This window comes from Phocoena phocoena, chromosome 20 (genome assembly GCF_963924675.1).
Source record: "Phocoena phocoena chromosome 20, mPhoPho1.1, whole genome shotgun sequence".
NCBI lineage: Eukaryota > Metazoa > Chordata > Mammalia > Artiodactyla > Phocoenidae > Phocoena > Phocoena phocoena.
Window position 1 is genome coordinate 12,386,873 of NC_089238.1, and position 15,778 is coordinate 12,402,650.

At 54.6% G+C, this 15,778-nt stretch overlaps 2 protein-coding genes across 2 annotated transcripts; both read left to right on the forward strand.

Annotated features, from left to right (window-relative positions):
* Positions 1–4,982: 4,982 nt before the first annotated feature.
* On the forward strand, positions 4,983–10,839 carry CCNP (cyclin P). Its single transcript, XM_065898315.1, has 8 exons — positions 4,983–5,009; positions 6,547–6,667; positions 6,718–6,944; positions 8,367–8,456; positions 8,535–8,690; positions 9,515–9,673; positions 9,764–9,915; positions 10,674–10,839. Exons 1-8 carry the CDS (start codon positions 4,983–4,985, stop codon positions 10,837–10,839), a joined length of 1,098 nt encoding a protein of 365 aa, XP_065754387.1.
* Positions 10,840–13,340: 2,501 nt separating this feature from the next.
* On the forward strand, positions 13,341–15,621 carry TTC9B (tetratricopeptide repeat domain 9B). The gene is made up of 3 exons (XM_065899243.1): positions 13,341–13,775; positions 14,344–14,526; positions 15,405–15,621. Exons 1-3 carry the CDS (start codon positions 13,349–13,351, stop codon positions 15,512–15,514), a joined length of 720 nt encoding a protein of 239 aa, XP_065755315.1. The 5' UTR covers positions 13,341–13,348; the 3' UTR covers positions 15,515–15,621.
* Positions 15,622–15,778: the final 157 nt, after the last annotated feature.

Here is a 15,778-nt window from a genome sequence, read left to right on the forward strand (position 1 = left end):
AGCGCCCTGGTGCTGCCTTCCCTGCCCTGTCGTTAGGCGAGGAGTGGCCTGGCGTGGGGCAGTCCAGCCTCCTTCTCCCATGGGGGCGGAAAAGCAATAATGTCCAGGGATCGGAGGTGCGGGAGTAGGCGAGGGCCTTTGGAAGCCGCATGCAGGATTGGGGGTTCAGGACTCCCTCGTGGGGAGGGGGCCTGCTCTACCCTGTGGGGAACCGGGAGGGGGCCCGGGGGATGGGCGCTGCCTCCTGGCCCTGTCTTCCCCCATCCCCTAAGCTGCTCTTCTGACCCTGGGGATGAGGCAGGAGGAGGATCTGGGGGCTGGCTTCCCCACCCACCAGCCCCGTTCCTTACCTCCTGCTGGAGCCCGAGCCTGGCCCCGGCCCTTCTGAGGATGGGGGCCGGGATCTCCCCCTTCTCTCTGCCTGGGGTGGAGGGGCGCCAGCCTCGGCTGTTACACATCTCGCACCGAGACAGTATTGGGCCCGGTGGACTTGGGTCGAAGAGTGGGTGGGGCTGGGTGTCTGGTACGAACCGAGGTAGGGGCCTCTGAGAAGGGAGGCTCCAGGCCACCTCACTCCTTCCCCCTCTCCGGGCCCCGCGTTCTGCAGCCTTAAGGTGAACGTGTCAGTGCTGTGGGCACTCAACGTGCGTGCCTCAGGCTGTGTGTGTCTGTGGGCGTGCCTGTGCATCTGGGATGCAGATGTACGTGGGGTGTGTGTGTGTGCATGTGTGTTGGGTATGTGTGTGCGAGGGCAAGCGAGTCCCGGCCTCGAGTGTGCGTGGTGTGTGTGGGCTCGGGCCCCGCCCCTGGCTCAAGCATTTCACCCCGAGGGGGAGGGGTGCTAGCCTAGCAGGGGAGCCACACCTGAGGTCTACTTGTTGCCCTGTCCCCCCTGCCCCGTTCCCCCCAGCATCTCTGGGGTTTGGGATTTAGTTTCTGTGGTTTTGATCACCTCAGCCCACCTTCTGTAGGTAGGTCACAGAGAGACATTCTGGGGTGGGGTGGGGGGTTGGTTTGGGTGGGTGGGTTCTGACTTTTCCTGTCTGTGTGTGTATGTCCTTAACCTGACAGTTCTCCCTCCTCCCACCGGCCTGTCCGCATCCCTCGTGTTTGTACGGTACAAGCAATAAAGACACTCATTTCAGCCTGGGGCCCAGCCCCCGGGCCTTTCCTTGCTTCCGGAGTCTGGCCCCGGGGCTCAGCTGCCTCCAGCTCCCGCCCTTCTGACCCCAGGGCCTGGGAGCCACGAGGAGTGGGGGAGGTGTGCACAAGCTCAGGGTGGGGGGGGGGCGCCGCTGGGCGGAAGCTGCCCAAGGGTTTGGGGAAGGCGCCTGGGCAGGGGGTACAGTGGACAGAGACCATTGCAGTCCCTCGGAAGCTGCTTGGGAAGAAAGAGGTGGGGTGGAGAGATGGGGGTGGAAGGGGTGCGTGGTGTCGCTGGGCCCTGGAGTGGGTGTGGGAGGGAGAGGACTCATTTCCTGTGGCCCTTGAGCCCTGGAACCGGGGGGCACTGCCTGCTCACCCCATCTTACCTATGGCCCCCAATTCTGATACACAGCCCTTGGTGGATCAATGGGGTGTGTGGTGGCGGTCGGCTGGGAGCACCTCAGGTTGGGTTACAGCCTTCACAGCTCTGGGACCCCTCTGGCACCTGTCCCTTTAGTCCTGGAGTCACCATGCTTGAGTCACTCCTCTCAGACCCCAGGGCCAGGGCTGCCCCTGCAGAGCCCCGGCACAGGTGAATTTAACGTCAGATTTTGCCGGAAGGTGTAGGCCTTCACACACACGGAGGCTTTGAGATTGTAAATGGGGGTAGAGGAAAAGTCAGATGCTACAACCAGGACTCAAGGAATTTTTTTTGTTTTCTAACTTCATATGGACTTTATTATGAATTGAGTTACAAAAGTGTGTCCTGGTGGTCATATGATAAACGTCAGAGAGGCTTATAAAGAAAAGCCTTTTAAAAGCAACTATACTCCAATAAAAATTAATTGAAAAGAAAAGCCTTTTACTCTTCCCTCTTGTCCAGCCCCTGGAGGTGACCGGTGCTAGATTTTCTTGTCACACCACACTGTCACTCAGACCTTCGTGTGGGTCCACCCCCGTATCTACCTCAGCCAGTTAGTGGTTGTCTTAACAGTCCACGGAGACCTCCCACGGGTTCCTCAGCTGCTGCCCTCAGTTGAATGTATATCTGCAGATGTAGTGGTGCTTCTTTTTTCGGTAGGAGAACTTTTCCCAAATAGGGAGTTTTAGAGGGGAGTGTTTTAATAAATTTTACCAATTAGGAAAATTAAATTTTGACTAGATCTGTCTTTTCTCATATGCATTTAGACAGTTTCACAAGTTTTGTGAAAGGAGGAGGAAACTCAAAACCGCCCCCAGGCCTTGAGTGAGTCATTCTGGTCCTCATGTTACCCCTGTGCCAGTGGACACAGTGCCGTGAAAGGCTGTCCCTCTGTCTGCATAACTCTTTCCTCCCAGCTGAGGTCATCAAGCTGCTGGGCTCTGTATTGCTGCATCTTACCCCTCCCCCCACCTCCTGCCAGCATATGTACATCAGTAGGCTTGCTGGGTCATTGGTAGAAATGAGATCCTCCTCTCTGAGCCACTTTTCTGCATTTGGGGGACTCCTCGTGGACACTTGTCATGCCTCCAGCCGCTTCACGAGCTTTCTCTGCTTTCTCGGGTTGGATGTGCCTCGACTGATTCAGCTGCCCCCTGTCGACAAGAATTTACTTGGCTTCCAGTTCGTTTGCTGCCACCAGCAGTGCTGTAATAAACCTTTGACAGTGTAACAATCCATCTTATCGCGCTTGTGCTTTTTAAGTTTTTGTGGCCTACATTCTAGAGTTGCTGTATTTTAATACATGCCAGATAGCTTTCCCCAAAAGTGTAGCGATTCACATATTTTTAACTTTAATTTTGAGATAATTGCAGACTCGTTGAAAACTTTGAAACTTTAAAAATAGTACCACAGTGATTCTAGGACTGGAGCAGAAAATGTACAAGATGAACCCGAACATCTTGTGCCCGAAAATAAGGACCTACTAGAACCAAACCATACCCTCACTGAGGGGGCGTTGAAGGGACACAGGAGCCAATGGGAAAGAGCCCCCAGTGGCCACAGCTGAAAGCAATTTGAGCGACAATAAATAGCATAGTATTGGGTTATACCCAAGGGGTAAAATAAATGAGTCTGTGCTGATATAAACGACAAATGGTGAGAACAGACATATCTGTACAGAATTCCAGATAATACCTGTAAATAGTCTGCCTTCAAAGAGGGGAAACATGGCCCCCACTCCTTTGGTATGGACTGCAAAGTGACTTGCTTCCAAAGAGTACAGTATGGAAAGGGGGGAAGGCAACTGTTTAGTGGAGAAAGTGGAGCTGCATCAGGCAGGTGGTCAACGTCAAGTGGTGAATCATGTCGGCAATGTGTACCTCCTATAGGAGGCGATTAGATGATACTTTACCTCTGGGGTCTTCCTGAAACATACACTCTCAGTCTAATAAAGAGAAAACACACATCAGGAAAATTCCAGCTGAGAGATGTTCTGCACAAGACCCGACCACTGGTTCTCAGAACTGTCAAGGTTGTTCAAAACAAGGAGAACCTGAGAAGCTGTCACAGCCAAGAGAAGCCTTAGGAAGCATGAAGACTAAATGTAATGTGGTGTCCTGAATGGGGTCCTGGGACAGAGAAGACATTAGGTAAAAAGTCAGGAAATGTGAATAGTGCGTGGACTTGAATAATACTGTGTCCCTATTGGTTCATTAAATTGTGACAAGACCACACGAAAATGTTAATAGGGGAAACTGGGTCTGGGTATATGGGGACTCTGTCCTCTCTTTGCAACTTTCCATAAATCTCCAAATTTAATTTTTAAAAAGTACGAAAAATTTTCATCTACCCTTCACGCAGGTTCTCCGTGATATGCTACACTGACTTTATCCCCCCGCCCCGATATTTATGTATCTGTCCCAAAACAAGACCATTCTCTTACATAATCACGGTCCAGTTATCAAGGTCAGGAAATTAACATTGATACAATGCTTTTCTCTTGGACCTTGATCAGATTTTACTGATGGTCGCATTAATGTTCCCAAATACAAAAGAAAAGTCCTGGCTAATGACTGAGTCCAGGCTCACACGTTGCATTCAGTTGTCTGGTTTGAAGCTTACAGGGCAGTTATTTTGCAGAATGCTCCTCAGAGTTTGTTGCCTGATGTCTCCTTGTGGTTATATGTAAGCTGTTTTTGAAAGGAATTCCCCAAAATGAGATGCCCCTCTCGGTGCATCCTATCAGGAGGCACATGAGGTGATCTGTCCTATTCCTGGTGATGACTTTGATTCCTTGGTTAAGGTGGCGTCTGTCAGATTTCTCCTCTGTAAAGTTACTACTTTCCCTTTGTAGTTATTTCGTACAGGCATATCTCATTTTATTGTGTTTTGCTTTGTTGCACTTGGCAGATATGGCATGTTTTACAAATTGAAGGTTTGTGGCAACCCTGTACTGTCAGATGATGGTTAGCGTGTTTTTTGTTTTTCTTTTGTTGTTTCGTGTGTGTGTGATTTTTTTTCAATAAAGCATTTTAAAATGAAGGTATGCACATTGTTTCTTTAGACATAATACAATTGCACACTTGATAGACTACAGTATAGTGTACACAACTTGTATGTGCACTGGGAAACCAAAAAAATTGTGTGTGACTCACTTTATTGTGATATTTGCTTTACTGGGGTGGTCTGGAACCAAACCTGCACTGTCTCTGAGGTCTGCCTGTACTGTGTAGAGATACTCTGAGCATATAAATATCCAGGTTCTCATCAGGGGTTCAGGCAAAGGGAACAGCAAGTGCAAAGGTCCTGAGGCAGGCAGGTGTCTGATGTGTTTGGGGAACATAAAGAAGACAGGGTATTTCAGAAAGACTGAGGAATGGGGAGAGTAGAAGGAAATGAGTTTAGAGAGGTAACAATGTGCCCAAAGGACCTTGTGCTGAAGGTAAGGAGTTTGTTTTATTTTAAGTATGACAGAAGGCCAGTGGTCTGGGATCTCACACTCTTCTCTCTGCTCACTTTTCCAGTCTCACTGACCTCTCAGTGCCTGAAAATAGCAAGCTTTCCTACCTCAGGGCCTTTGCTCCTGCTGTTCACTCCACCTGGGATATTCTCCCCTCTCTTTGTGTTTCTGGCTCCTCCTCTTACAGGTTTCAGTTTCAACATCACCTCCTCAAAGAGGCCCTTCCAGATCATTTAAAAATTATATCCAGGGCTTCCCTGGTGGCACAGTGGTTGAGAGTCCGCCTGCCGATGCAGGGGACACGGGTTCGTGCCCCGGTCCGGGAAGATCCCACATGCCACGGAGCGGCTGGGCCCGTGAGCCATGGCCGCTGAGCCTGCGTGTCCGGAGCCTGTGCTCCGGCAACGGGAGAGGCCACAACAGTGCGAGGCCCGCGTACCGCAAAAAAAAAAAAAAAAAAAATAATAATAATAAATTTTAAAAAATAAAAATTACATCCAGCCTGTTCATTCATTCATTCAACAAACGTTTGAGTACCGACTATGTGCTAAGCCCTGTTCTAGGCACTGAGAATACAGCAATGAAAAACAAAAAACTAGATAAGCCCTGCCCTCATGGGGTTCACATTCTAGTCAGGAGGGAGACAATAAATAAAGCAGTAAGTGCTAAGAAGAGAATAAGTGCATCGAAAGAATGGGAACAGGAAATGCTTAGGATGGCACTTTTTATGGAGAAGGTAACATCTGAGTAAACACTTTACAGGAAATGAAGGATCTCTGACAGAAGAGGTTCCACGCAGAGGGAATAGCCGGTGCAAAGGCCCTGAGGTAGGACTGTGCCTGGTGTGGGTGAGGATGAGCCAGGAGGCCAGTGTGGTGGGAGAGGAATGAGTGAGGGGGATAGGAGATGAGCTCAAAGGTGTGTTTGGGATGGGAAGCTAATATAGGGCCACTTGGACTTTAAACTTGAGGGATATGGGAGCCACATGTTCTGAAGAGAGGCAGAGTGTGATCTGACTTATTAGGTGTCACAGGGTCATTTCCAACTGCATGTGGGGAGCAGACTATAGAGGATGGGTACAGGGAGAGCAGTAAAGAGGCCGCTGCACTAGTCCAGACCGATCGCCGGTGACTTGTGCCCGTCACCTCCACGGTAGGCTGTGGGCTTGGTAAAGGCAGCGACCACAGGTGGTTTGCTCATCCCTGAATACCCACTACAGGGGACAGAGGCCCTCTATTAATATTTGTTATGTGATCTTATAGCTCCCATGCCTTGAGCTTTAACTGTATTAATCCCTGTGCTGGACACTTAAACCATCTTACAAATTCCTCAGGATAACTCTGTCGGCTAAGTTTTCAAATCCTTACTTTATAGCTCAGGAGAGTGAGGCTCAGAGGGCCTGCGTCAGTCATATAGTAAGTAGCAGGAAGAGGATTTGATCCAGCTGTCTGACCTAGAAGGTTTGGAGGGTGCAGAGCCAGCCCGCGTAGCATTCGCCATTGCCTGTGCGCCTGCCCAGGTGAGGCGTGCTCAGCGCGCATGCGCCCAGGCGCATTTAAAGCGCCCACCGCGGGTCCTCAGCTCCAGCGGGAAGAGGCGGGAGTTCGGCTTGGCCCTTGACTCCAGCCTGAAGGATGCTGGTGAGATACAGGAGCCAGGTTCCCACCTCCTGGCTTGGGCCTTTCTCCAGGCCCTGACTCCACCCCCTCTCCCTTGCAGAGTCCAACTGCCCACCTCGATCCCGAGCCTCGGAGCACCCCAGTCCCCGACGGCGTCCCCGCGGGCAGGAGGGCCTCCCCAGGATGCCCGGAGAGGCCCCCCGGGCCGCGCGCGCCGCCGGGGCTGGAGGAGGCTCTGAGCGCGCTGGGGCTGGAGGGAGAACGTGAGTACGCCGGGGATATCTTCGCCGAAGTCATGGTGAGTGGGACCGGGGCGGGACACTCGTGGACCAGCGGGCTTTGGGCAACTCTGGCGCCGCCCACATCCCTGAAGGGCAGCAGAGGCTGTCGGGTTAGAGGAAGCCAAAGCTGACTCGCTCGCCCAACGCCCACTCAGCAAGCGTTCCCTAACTCCCACCTCGCCAGCCTCTCACCTCGCTTCCCACCCGACTTTGCAGCTTTTACACCACTGCCACCCACAACTTGGCTTTTCTCTCGCACTGTTACCTGTGTGGTTTCCACTGCCAGGAATGCCCTTTCCCGTCTCCCCCAGGCTGTCTGCAGCCCCTCCTTTGGTATTGCATAACCTCTCGTACTTGTACCTCACATTTACTCACTTACCAACTATTTAGCGAGTTATAACAAATGTTTCTGAGCATGTTCTAGGCACTGGGGATGCTGCGATGGACAACATGAGATAGTCTGTCCTCACTGTGGGGAGACAAAAAAATGCAGGTGATAATTTCAGAAGGGCCACAAAAACCAAACACAGGCCACGGTGGTCCACAGTTAACTGCCTGAGACAGGCACTGCCAGAAGAAACACTGAAGGGATGTGTTTATTTAACAAACATCTTGTGAGCACCTCTCCTGGGTCAGGGTCTCTGTTAGGAACCAAGACACAGCTGTGATCTGAACAGAAATCCCTGCCCTCGTGGTGCCAGCAGTCTAGTGGGGCAAAAAGACAAAACATTCAAGGAAACACAGGGTATCTCCAGACTGAAATACTATGAAGAAAATAAAGCAATGAGATAGAGATGATGGGGTGCAAGGAAAAGTATAGAAAAAGTCAGGGAAATTTTAGCTGAGACTGGAATGACCGAGAAGTCAGCAATGCAAGGAGTGGGGAATGACCATTTCAGCTGGAGGGAATGGCCGGTACATAAGTGCAAAGGTCCTGAGGTAGGAATGAGCTTGGCATAGTCTAGGGTCAAAAGAACGCTGGAGTAGGAGTGTGGGTTGTGAGGGGAGAGAGGGAAGAGGTGATGTTGGAGCAGGGCCTGAGAGAGTCTGAGAGCAACTGGGATTTTCTCCTAAGGGTACTGAAAGCCAAGGAAGGGTTTTAAGCAGGGGAGTTCCTTGGTCAGATTTATACCCTCTGGGTGCTCTGAGGAGGATGGGTTGAGGCTTGGTGACTAAGATTGGAGTCTGGGAACCCGGGAGGAGATGCTCAGGAAGTCCTGTGGCCATGGGGGCTAGACTGGAGAGATGGAAAGTGAGGCGTCCAGGGTTCTAGATGGGGACACGGAAGAGCATATTCGGAGGGGACGTCGGAGGCCAGTTTGTGTGTGGCACTCGGGACATCCAACTGGTGCGAGGAGATTGCTGCACCCAGGGCTGGAGCCCGGGAGAGAAGCCGAGGCACAGGTGAGGAGAGTGAGGCCGTTCCTGCCCGACCCCAGGTGTGCCGCGCGCTGACCCGGAGGGCCCTGCCCCGCACCGTGACCCCAGAGATGCGCGCGCTAGTGGTGGACTGGCTAGTGCAGGTTCACGTACGTAATGGGGAGGGAGAAAGGGCTGGGCCTGCGTAGCATCCTAGAACCGTGGTGATTACCTGCGCCTCTCCCCAGGAGTACCTGGGCCTGGCGGGGGACACGCTCTACCTGGCCGTGCACCTGCTCGATTCCTACCTAGGCGCGGGCCGAGTGCGCCTACACCGCCTGCAGCTGCTGGGCGTGGCCTGCCTGTTCGTGGCGTGCAAAATGGAAGAGTGCGTGCTTCCAGAGGTACTCCCGGGGCGGGGCTTGGGAGGGTGGAGCCCTTCCTCGCCGCATCACAGATTAAATGCCTACTGTGTGCCAAGCGAGCACTTTACCTACTCTTGGAATCCCAGCATGTCTGCCTGTGGTAGAGGCTACCAGTGTGTCCCTTTAACAGAGGAAGAGACTGAGGCCCAGAGAGAGGAAGACATTTGCCCAAAGGCAAGCATTTGGGACTTGAACTCAGTCTTGAATAGTTAGAGTAGTTATAGTCCTTTTTTTTTTTTTTTTTTTTTTTTGCGGTACGCGGGCCTGTCACTGTTGTGGTCTCTCCCGTTGCGGAGCACAGGCTCCGGACGCGCAGGCTCAACAGCCATGGCTCACGGGCCCAGCCGCTCCGCGGCATGTGGGATCCTCCCGAACCGGGCACGAAGCCGTGTCCCCCGCATCGGCAGGCGGACTCTCAACCACTGCGCCACCAGGGAAGCCCCTATAGTCCTTCTTGAGTAGTTATAGTTAACATGCATAAACTCAGTGCCGTATCAGAACTGCCTGGTGAAGTAGGGAGTAACATCTCCGTTTTATGGATGAAGAAACTGAATCTCAGAGAGCTTCAGTGGATGTCCATGTCACGCAGAGAGTAAATGGTAAGGTTTGAGCTCGGGAACCAAGTCTATCTGACTCTGAAGCCTCTGCTTCCCACGATTTCCAGACAACAAATCAATGGCCCCATTTTACAGACCAGGAAACTGAGGTCCAGCACAGGGACTGAACCGATCCCAGGAGCTCAAGGGCAGGGAGTAACGAGCCGGGGTTCAAGATTCCTCCACCTCTTTCCCCCCAATTCCCAGCCCGCCTCCCTCTGCCTCCTGGGCGATGGCTCCTTCTCGCGGGCCGAGCTTCTGTGCGCGGAGCGCCGCATCCTGAGCCGCTTGGATTTCCGGCTGCACCACCCGGGCCCGCTACTTTGCCTCGGGCTGCTTGCTGCGCTGGCCCGGAGCGGCCCCCAGGTGCGCGGGGCAGGGGCGTGACCTGCGCGGCTAGGGGCGTGGCCTGCATGGGAAGGGGCGTGACTTGATTGCGCCCCGCCACAATGGCAGGTGTTGCTACTTGCCACTTACTTCCTGGAGCTGTCTCTGCTGGAGGCCGAGGCAGCAGGATGGGAGCCGGGTCGCCGTGCCGCTGCAGCACTGAGCCTGGCACACCGGGTGCTCCACGGGGCGGGTTCCGGGCCCGAGCCGGCGCTTTACAGGTATGGCCGCGGCGGAGGTTCTCTGTGGCTTCAGGGCCTACATTCTGGGTCGCCGTCTTTCCCGTCTCAGAGAATGTGAGACAATTAGGTGTGTGTGCGGGGGGCTGGGGACTGGGGTGCGGCTAGACTTGTTTGCTGGGTGCGAGAGAGAATGGGGTGTCTGCCTCGTCTGGGGGGGTCCCATTTGCTTTTCTCTGGGGGTGTCTGAGAGACTGGGGTGTTTGTTCAGATGTGGGGGCCCTTAACCTTGCCCCAGGGTGAAAAATAGGATCTCCTCAGGCCCAGAAGATGTTCTAACTGCGTTCCAGGGTTGAGAACGAGAGGTCGGCCAGCCTCGAGTCCCTTAGCTCCCTTCCTGGCCACGAATTGGTGTCCCTTTAGCTGCTTGGAGTCCCTCATCTCCTTGTTAACCACGCCACCGCGGGGCAGGGTGAATCATCTTTTCCTCCAGCCCGTGCCCTAGGGTAGAGCTGGATGTCTGTCTGCCCATCCTCAGCCCCAGTCCTTCCCTCTCCGCGGGTCCTGGCTCTCCCATAGCCGCGCTCTGAGGGAAAAATAGGGGGTCTGCCCCTCGTCGGCGCCCTCCAGTCACTCTAGATGATGGACCGCGTGTCCGACCTCGAGAGAACTCCTGAGAAGTCCTCGGGGACCCAAGTCAGCTTGTCTTCTCAGCCTCGAGCCCCAAGCTCCGAGGACAGGTCGTCTCCTATTCCCCGCTACCCCTGCCTCATCTCTGTTTCTCCGTCTCTCCGCCGCAGCCGGGCGGAGCTGGGCCCGGTCGAGCCGTGCATGGTCCGCGCCGCGCTCCGAGGCCCTGCGCCCGGCCTCGCCGCCATCTTCCTCAAGTACGCGCGGCCCCAACGCCAGGGCACCAGCCTCGTCGCCGCCCGCCTGCTCCGCCACCCCCCGGCCGGGCCTCCCTGAGCCCCGAGACCCCAGCAAAAAAAGACTCTCTTTGTGCGTCTGTCTCCCACTTCAATAAAAGAGTTTTTTATTCCGAGCGCTCTCTATCCTCAGTGGTCGAATTCTGGCCCCTCTGTCGCTTTTGATTGGTCACTTCCCGGGCTTCCCACCCATCTGATTGGATGTTCTCACCAAGTCCCTTAATGGCTGCTGGGAGACGCGGTGAGAATTCTGGACTCCGCCGCCAGGGGGCAGTGGCGGGCTTCCGCAAGCACCGCGGAGCGGGACAAAACGGGGATCCCTAACGCAAACGCTTGCGGGAGTTAGGGATGCTGAGAGGAAAATCTCAATGCAAGCGAAGGAAACTCGGTCTTCGGGTTGGGGAGAAGCTAGGAGCAATGGCGACTGTGAGAAACTGAGAATGCCTGTCCTAGTCATGAGGAATGCTAGCTACCTTGATGTTGCCAGATTTTCAGATTTTGTTCACGAAGGAAGCTGAAAATCTGTGATTCCATAAATATCTCTGCTCTTCTAATGCTGGCAACTAATTCAATATTTTTAACGGTTGCACAAATCTAACACATCACATATACTGGCCTGTGAGGGTCATCAGTTTGTGATAGTATGGGCCTTTGATGGCAAGAGTTTGTTAAATGGGATCTGATTTACTTAACCTCTGAAGTGCCACAGTGTCGGTAGGTATAATATAATACCGACCTCTTGGTGGTGTGATGAGGACGTGAGTTAACATAAACCTAAAGCTTTAGGACCGTGTCTGACACTTAGTAGGTGTTGCGAATGTGCTAGCATTGCATCCTAGCAGGATTGTGAGGTACAGTTGTCCCCTGTTTCTACCGAACCCCTAGCACCTAGCCATTTGGTAGGTGTTCAGAAAATAATTGTTATGAATCAGTGGGTTTCCAAGTTTTTAATTAAAACAAAAACATGCCCGAGGTGCAGAAAGGTGACCAATGCTGTTCTGGAATCCAATCTCGGGAATATTAGACTCTTAACCAAGCCTGGGTTTGGAGGTGCAGAGAGGAGGAAGTTTTCACCACTGAGGTGTTCAAGTTTGGAGGATTGGGGATCAGGGAGAGACTCAGCAAAGTACAATAAAATATAGAAGCAGATACTGCAGTTGGGATGAAAGGTGCCATGGGACCTCCGGGGGAAGGATGTGCAGTGGGAGGGGGAGGGGACAGTGGAAATGCAGGCTTGGTGCTTGGGAATGAGACTCCAGCTAGGGTCTTGGGGGTGTGTGTGTGGTGGGGGTAATGGTGCTAATACATAGTTACTCATTTATTCAACAACTATATGTGGATGCCGACTCAGAGTCAGGCACTTACGACCACATATCTCAGTCTCATGGACGATAAGAAACACTGGCTGTTATTTGCCCATTACTGTACCAGGCCCTGTGCTTTACATGCATAATATAATTCAGTTCCTACAGCTACTCTGAAGTAAGCTCACTTGTTACCTCCCTGTTACACAGAAGGAAGGTGGAGGAAGACCAAGGAGCTTGGCCAAGGTCCCACCACTGAGTAAGCAGCTAAGGAGTGTTGAAGGACAGTCATTCACCCTCAGGTTTTCTCTCGAAAGCCTCTCATGTATTTCCTTCTCTACACTCTTTTATTATTGTGTTCCTCACTCTGGGCTGTCACTTGACTGCTTTCCCACTGGTTTTCCTACCCAGACAGCGAGCTCGATAAGGGCAAGAAGCAGATCTCTCTTGTTCATCGAGTTCTCCCCTCTTCCAGGAAGTCTTCACTCACCACCTCAGCCTATGCTGGGTACCTCCTCTGGGCCGTCAGAGCCTGTTGTGCTTCCTGCGTCCCAGCCCCGACCCCGCTGCCTGTACTTCCCAGGCTAGCCCACTCTGGGCTGCCACTGTCTGGTCATTGGTCTGCCTCCCCCACTTCCCTAGCCACCCAGTGAGGGTAGAATCTGAGGCTATCTCAGTCCCTGCTATGTCCCAGCATCACCCAGCCCCAGAGTTGGGCACAGAAAGATATCAGTGAATATTTGTTTGTTGCATAGATAAATGAATGGGTTCCAAAGTTGCTATCATAGTCCCATGTTACTGATGAAGATACAGAGTTCCAGGTAATTCAGGTGATATATCTAAGTCATACAACTAGTGAGAAAATAAGCAGGTATTTGAATCTGGGCAGCTTGCATCCATAGCCTGTGTTCTTATCCAATATGCCAAATGCCTAGCGGTCTGAAAACCAGCCTTCCACGAGGTTGTCATCTTCCTGCTCTTTCTCCCAGACTTGTGCTTTCCTTCTAGAAAGGTTTAGGAGCTTTGGGCATGGGAGAGGAGAGCAAGCAGGAGGATTGGGAGGGTAAGGGGGGTGCGAAGAAGGGATTTGAAGGAGACAGTGGGGAAGTCTTGAGGGGTTTCTCTAGACCCATAGGGGGCAGCCGGAGTCGGCTACCGGAGGTGCGGGGGCGGAGAAAGAATGGGGACCAGCCCCGCGGGGGGGCGATGCGGTAGCTGCAGCGGCGGCCGCAGGAGTTTCCCACAATGCAGCGCGGCGCGCTGTCCCCGGTGCTGATGCTCAGCGCTGCCCCGGAGCCTCCGCCGTGCCCGCCTCCCGCCCTTTCCCCGCCGGGCCCCAGCCCCCGCCATGGGTCGGCTCGGTCCAGTCCTGCCCCAGAGCCGTCGGGGGGCCTGGGTGCGGCTCTCGACAGCAGCCTGCGGGCCGCCGTGGCGTTTAAGGCGGAGGGTCAGCGCTGCTACCGAGAGAAGAAGTTCCGGGAAGCCATCGGCAAGTATCATCGGGCACTGCTGCAACTGAAGGCGGCGCAGGGGGCCCGCCCTGGAGGCCTGCCCGCTCCCGCTCCCGCCCCCGCCCCCGGGCCCGCCACCAGCCAAGGGCCAGCCCGCCTCAGCGAGGAGCAGCGGCGCCTGGTGGAGAACACGGAGGTGGAATGTTATGACTCTCTCACTGGTACGGGGCCGTCGGGGAGCGCAGAGGGTGCATATGTGAGAGGGGTGGGACGTGAGAGGCACTAGTCAAGCCTTGGGGGGGGGGCGGCTGGAGGCTTCAAGGGGCTAGGGCTGGGGTCTGTGGTGGGAGACCTCAGAACTTGATCAGGAAGAGGGGTTGGAAGTCTAGGGGACCACAGGGAATGGAAGGAGCTGGGATGCAGGAAATGGGCTTTGGGCTGCGACCTGCGAACCTCAGGTGAGAAAAACCTACCTTGGATGAGCCATTCAAGGACCCGTCCCTCACCTCTGAGATCACCCTTAGTACTCTCCCCTACAGACACCTCCCAGCTAAGCACCTGTGAGCCCCTGTCTGTGTTTTTCGCGCCTTCTAGCGGCGGTGCAGATTGATTCTGTCTTGATTGGTCAGAAGCTTGGCGGCCCCCGGTGGCCTGAGCAATCCCTTAGGCCGGGTTCAGCCGTGGGAAAGGGAAGGGGTCCTCCGCAGCCTGAAGGCCAGGCTCCTCGCGGTCAGGTGAGGCCTGGGGTGTCGAGAGGCTCTGCGAGTGTCGGTCGTGGTGCCCCCGCAGCCTGCCTGCTGCAGTCGGAGCTGGTGAACTACGAGCGGGTGCGCGAGTACTGTCTCAAGGTGCTGGAGAAGCAGCAGGGCAACTTCAAGGCGACCTACCGCGCCGGCATTGCCTTCTACCACCTGGGCGACTATGCACGTGCTTTGCGCTACCTGCAGGAGGCCCGCAGCCGGGAACCCACAGGTGAGGGGGCGGGGAGGGAGCAGGGAAAGGGGCTAGAGAGGAGGAAACAAGGGCAGGAGGATCAGGGCAGAGCTGCTTCAATGAATGCTGTACCCCTCACCCCACGTCCGGCCTCCACCCATCTACTCCTTGCACACCCACTCCTCCACTCACCTGCCGTTCGTTCGCGCCCACTCACCCCTCGTTCCTCTGGCGTTCACCCAACCACCTCTCATCTGTTCCGTCCTGAGCCCGTCCTGCTGCTTCCCATTTACCTACTCAGCCACTTCCCTGGCCACTCGCAACCCCCTCCCCCATCGCCATTTTCCCCTCCCCCTGAATTAATTCATCTACTCACTCACTAACCTGTTCACACACTCACCTATTCTTTCACCTGTTTCCCGGCAGTGCCAGGAGATTGGCAGGGGGCAGGGTTGGCAGAGCTGGAGGCTTGTTCCTTGCCCTGTGGGAGGTCATAGGGTGTGTGTGCGGTGGGGTGGCGGCAGACACAATACTCAGTTCTGTATTAGGAGCCACTGAAGAGGGAGCACAGCAGGTGCATACACAGGGTGTGGGAGCAGGGGCAAGATGAGTTTCCCTGCTGAGCAGTTTGGAGGGAACAGGCTTCTTACAGTTATCACTGGAGGGTAAGAAGTGTGACAGGAGTCTCTGAGAAGAGGCATTCCTGGCAGAGGGCACAGCAGATGCAGAAGTGTGGACGTGTGACACACCCTGCTCTGCTTGCTCGGTTGGGGCTTTGGGAGAAGGGCTCTGGCTCTACCAGCCGTGGCGGGGTGGGCCGCCGAAGGCCGGGGACCTTGAAGTGTGAGCCGAGGTGGTGCAGATGTCACCTGCTGCCCCAGGACACGCAGATAATGCCCTGCCCACCTCCCCTGCAGACACCAACGTCCTGCGCTACATCCAGCTGACTCAGCTGAAGATGAACCGTTGCAGCCTCCAGCGGGAAGACAGTGGGGCTGGGGCTGCGTCCCGGGGTGTCACTGGCTGAGGCCAACTTGGGGGGACCGTCCCTACCCCCACTGCCCCCCACCTCACCATGTAACTTCCCCTGACTCATGTGTTTCCTGGTAAAGCACTTGTCGCTGGTGACCATAACCTCTCCGTGTGGTATTCTTGCGGGGGCCCGGGTGGGGACATGGGCCTGGACTTCAACCCCTGGACCTTGGAGATCCAGCGAGGCCTGGGAGCATGGTGGGGGGGGGCGGGTGTCCCACTGGGCACGATCTAGGATCAGGGCCTGGCACAGGGAAAG

Excerpts from the sequence above, each read along its gene's own strand:
- CCNP (XM_065898315.1), top strand. The coding sequence starts at position 4,983 with ATGTGCCCAAAGGACCTTGTGCTGAAG. Across the intron at positions 8,691-9,514 it reads AAGAGTGCGTGCTTCCAGAG|CCCGCCTCCCTCTGCCTCCT; the intron begins GTACTCCCGGGG and ends CCCAATTCCCAG. Across the intron at positions 9,674-9,763 it reads TGGCCCGGAGCGGCCCCCAG|GTGTTGCTACTTGCCACTTA; the intron begins GTGCGCGGGGCA and ends CCACAATGGCAG.
- TTC9B (XM_065899243.1), top strand. The coding sequence starts at position 13,349 with ATGCAGCGCGGCGCGCTGTCCCCGGTGCTGATGCTCAGCGCTGCCCCG. Across the intron at positions 13,776-14,343 it reads ATGTTATGACTCTCTCACTG|CCTGCCTGCTGCAGTCGGAG; the intron begins GTACGGGGCCGT and ends GTGCCCCCGCAG. Across the intron at positions 14,527-15,404 it reads CCGCAGCCGGGAACCCACAG|ACACCAACGTCCTGCGCTAC; the intron begins GTGAGGGGGCGG and ends CCTCCCCTGCAG.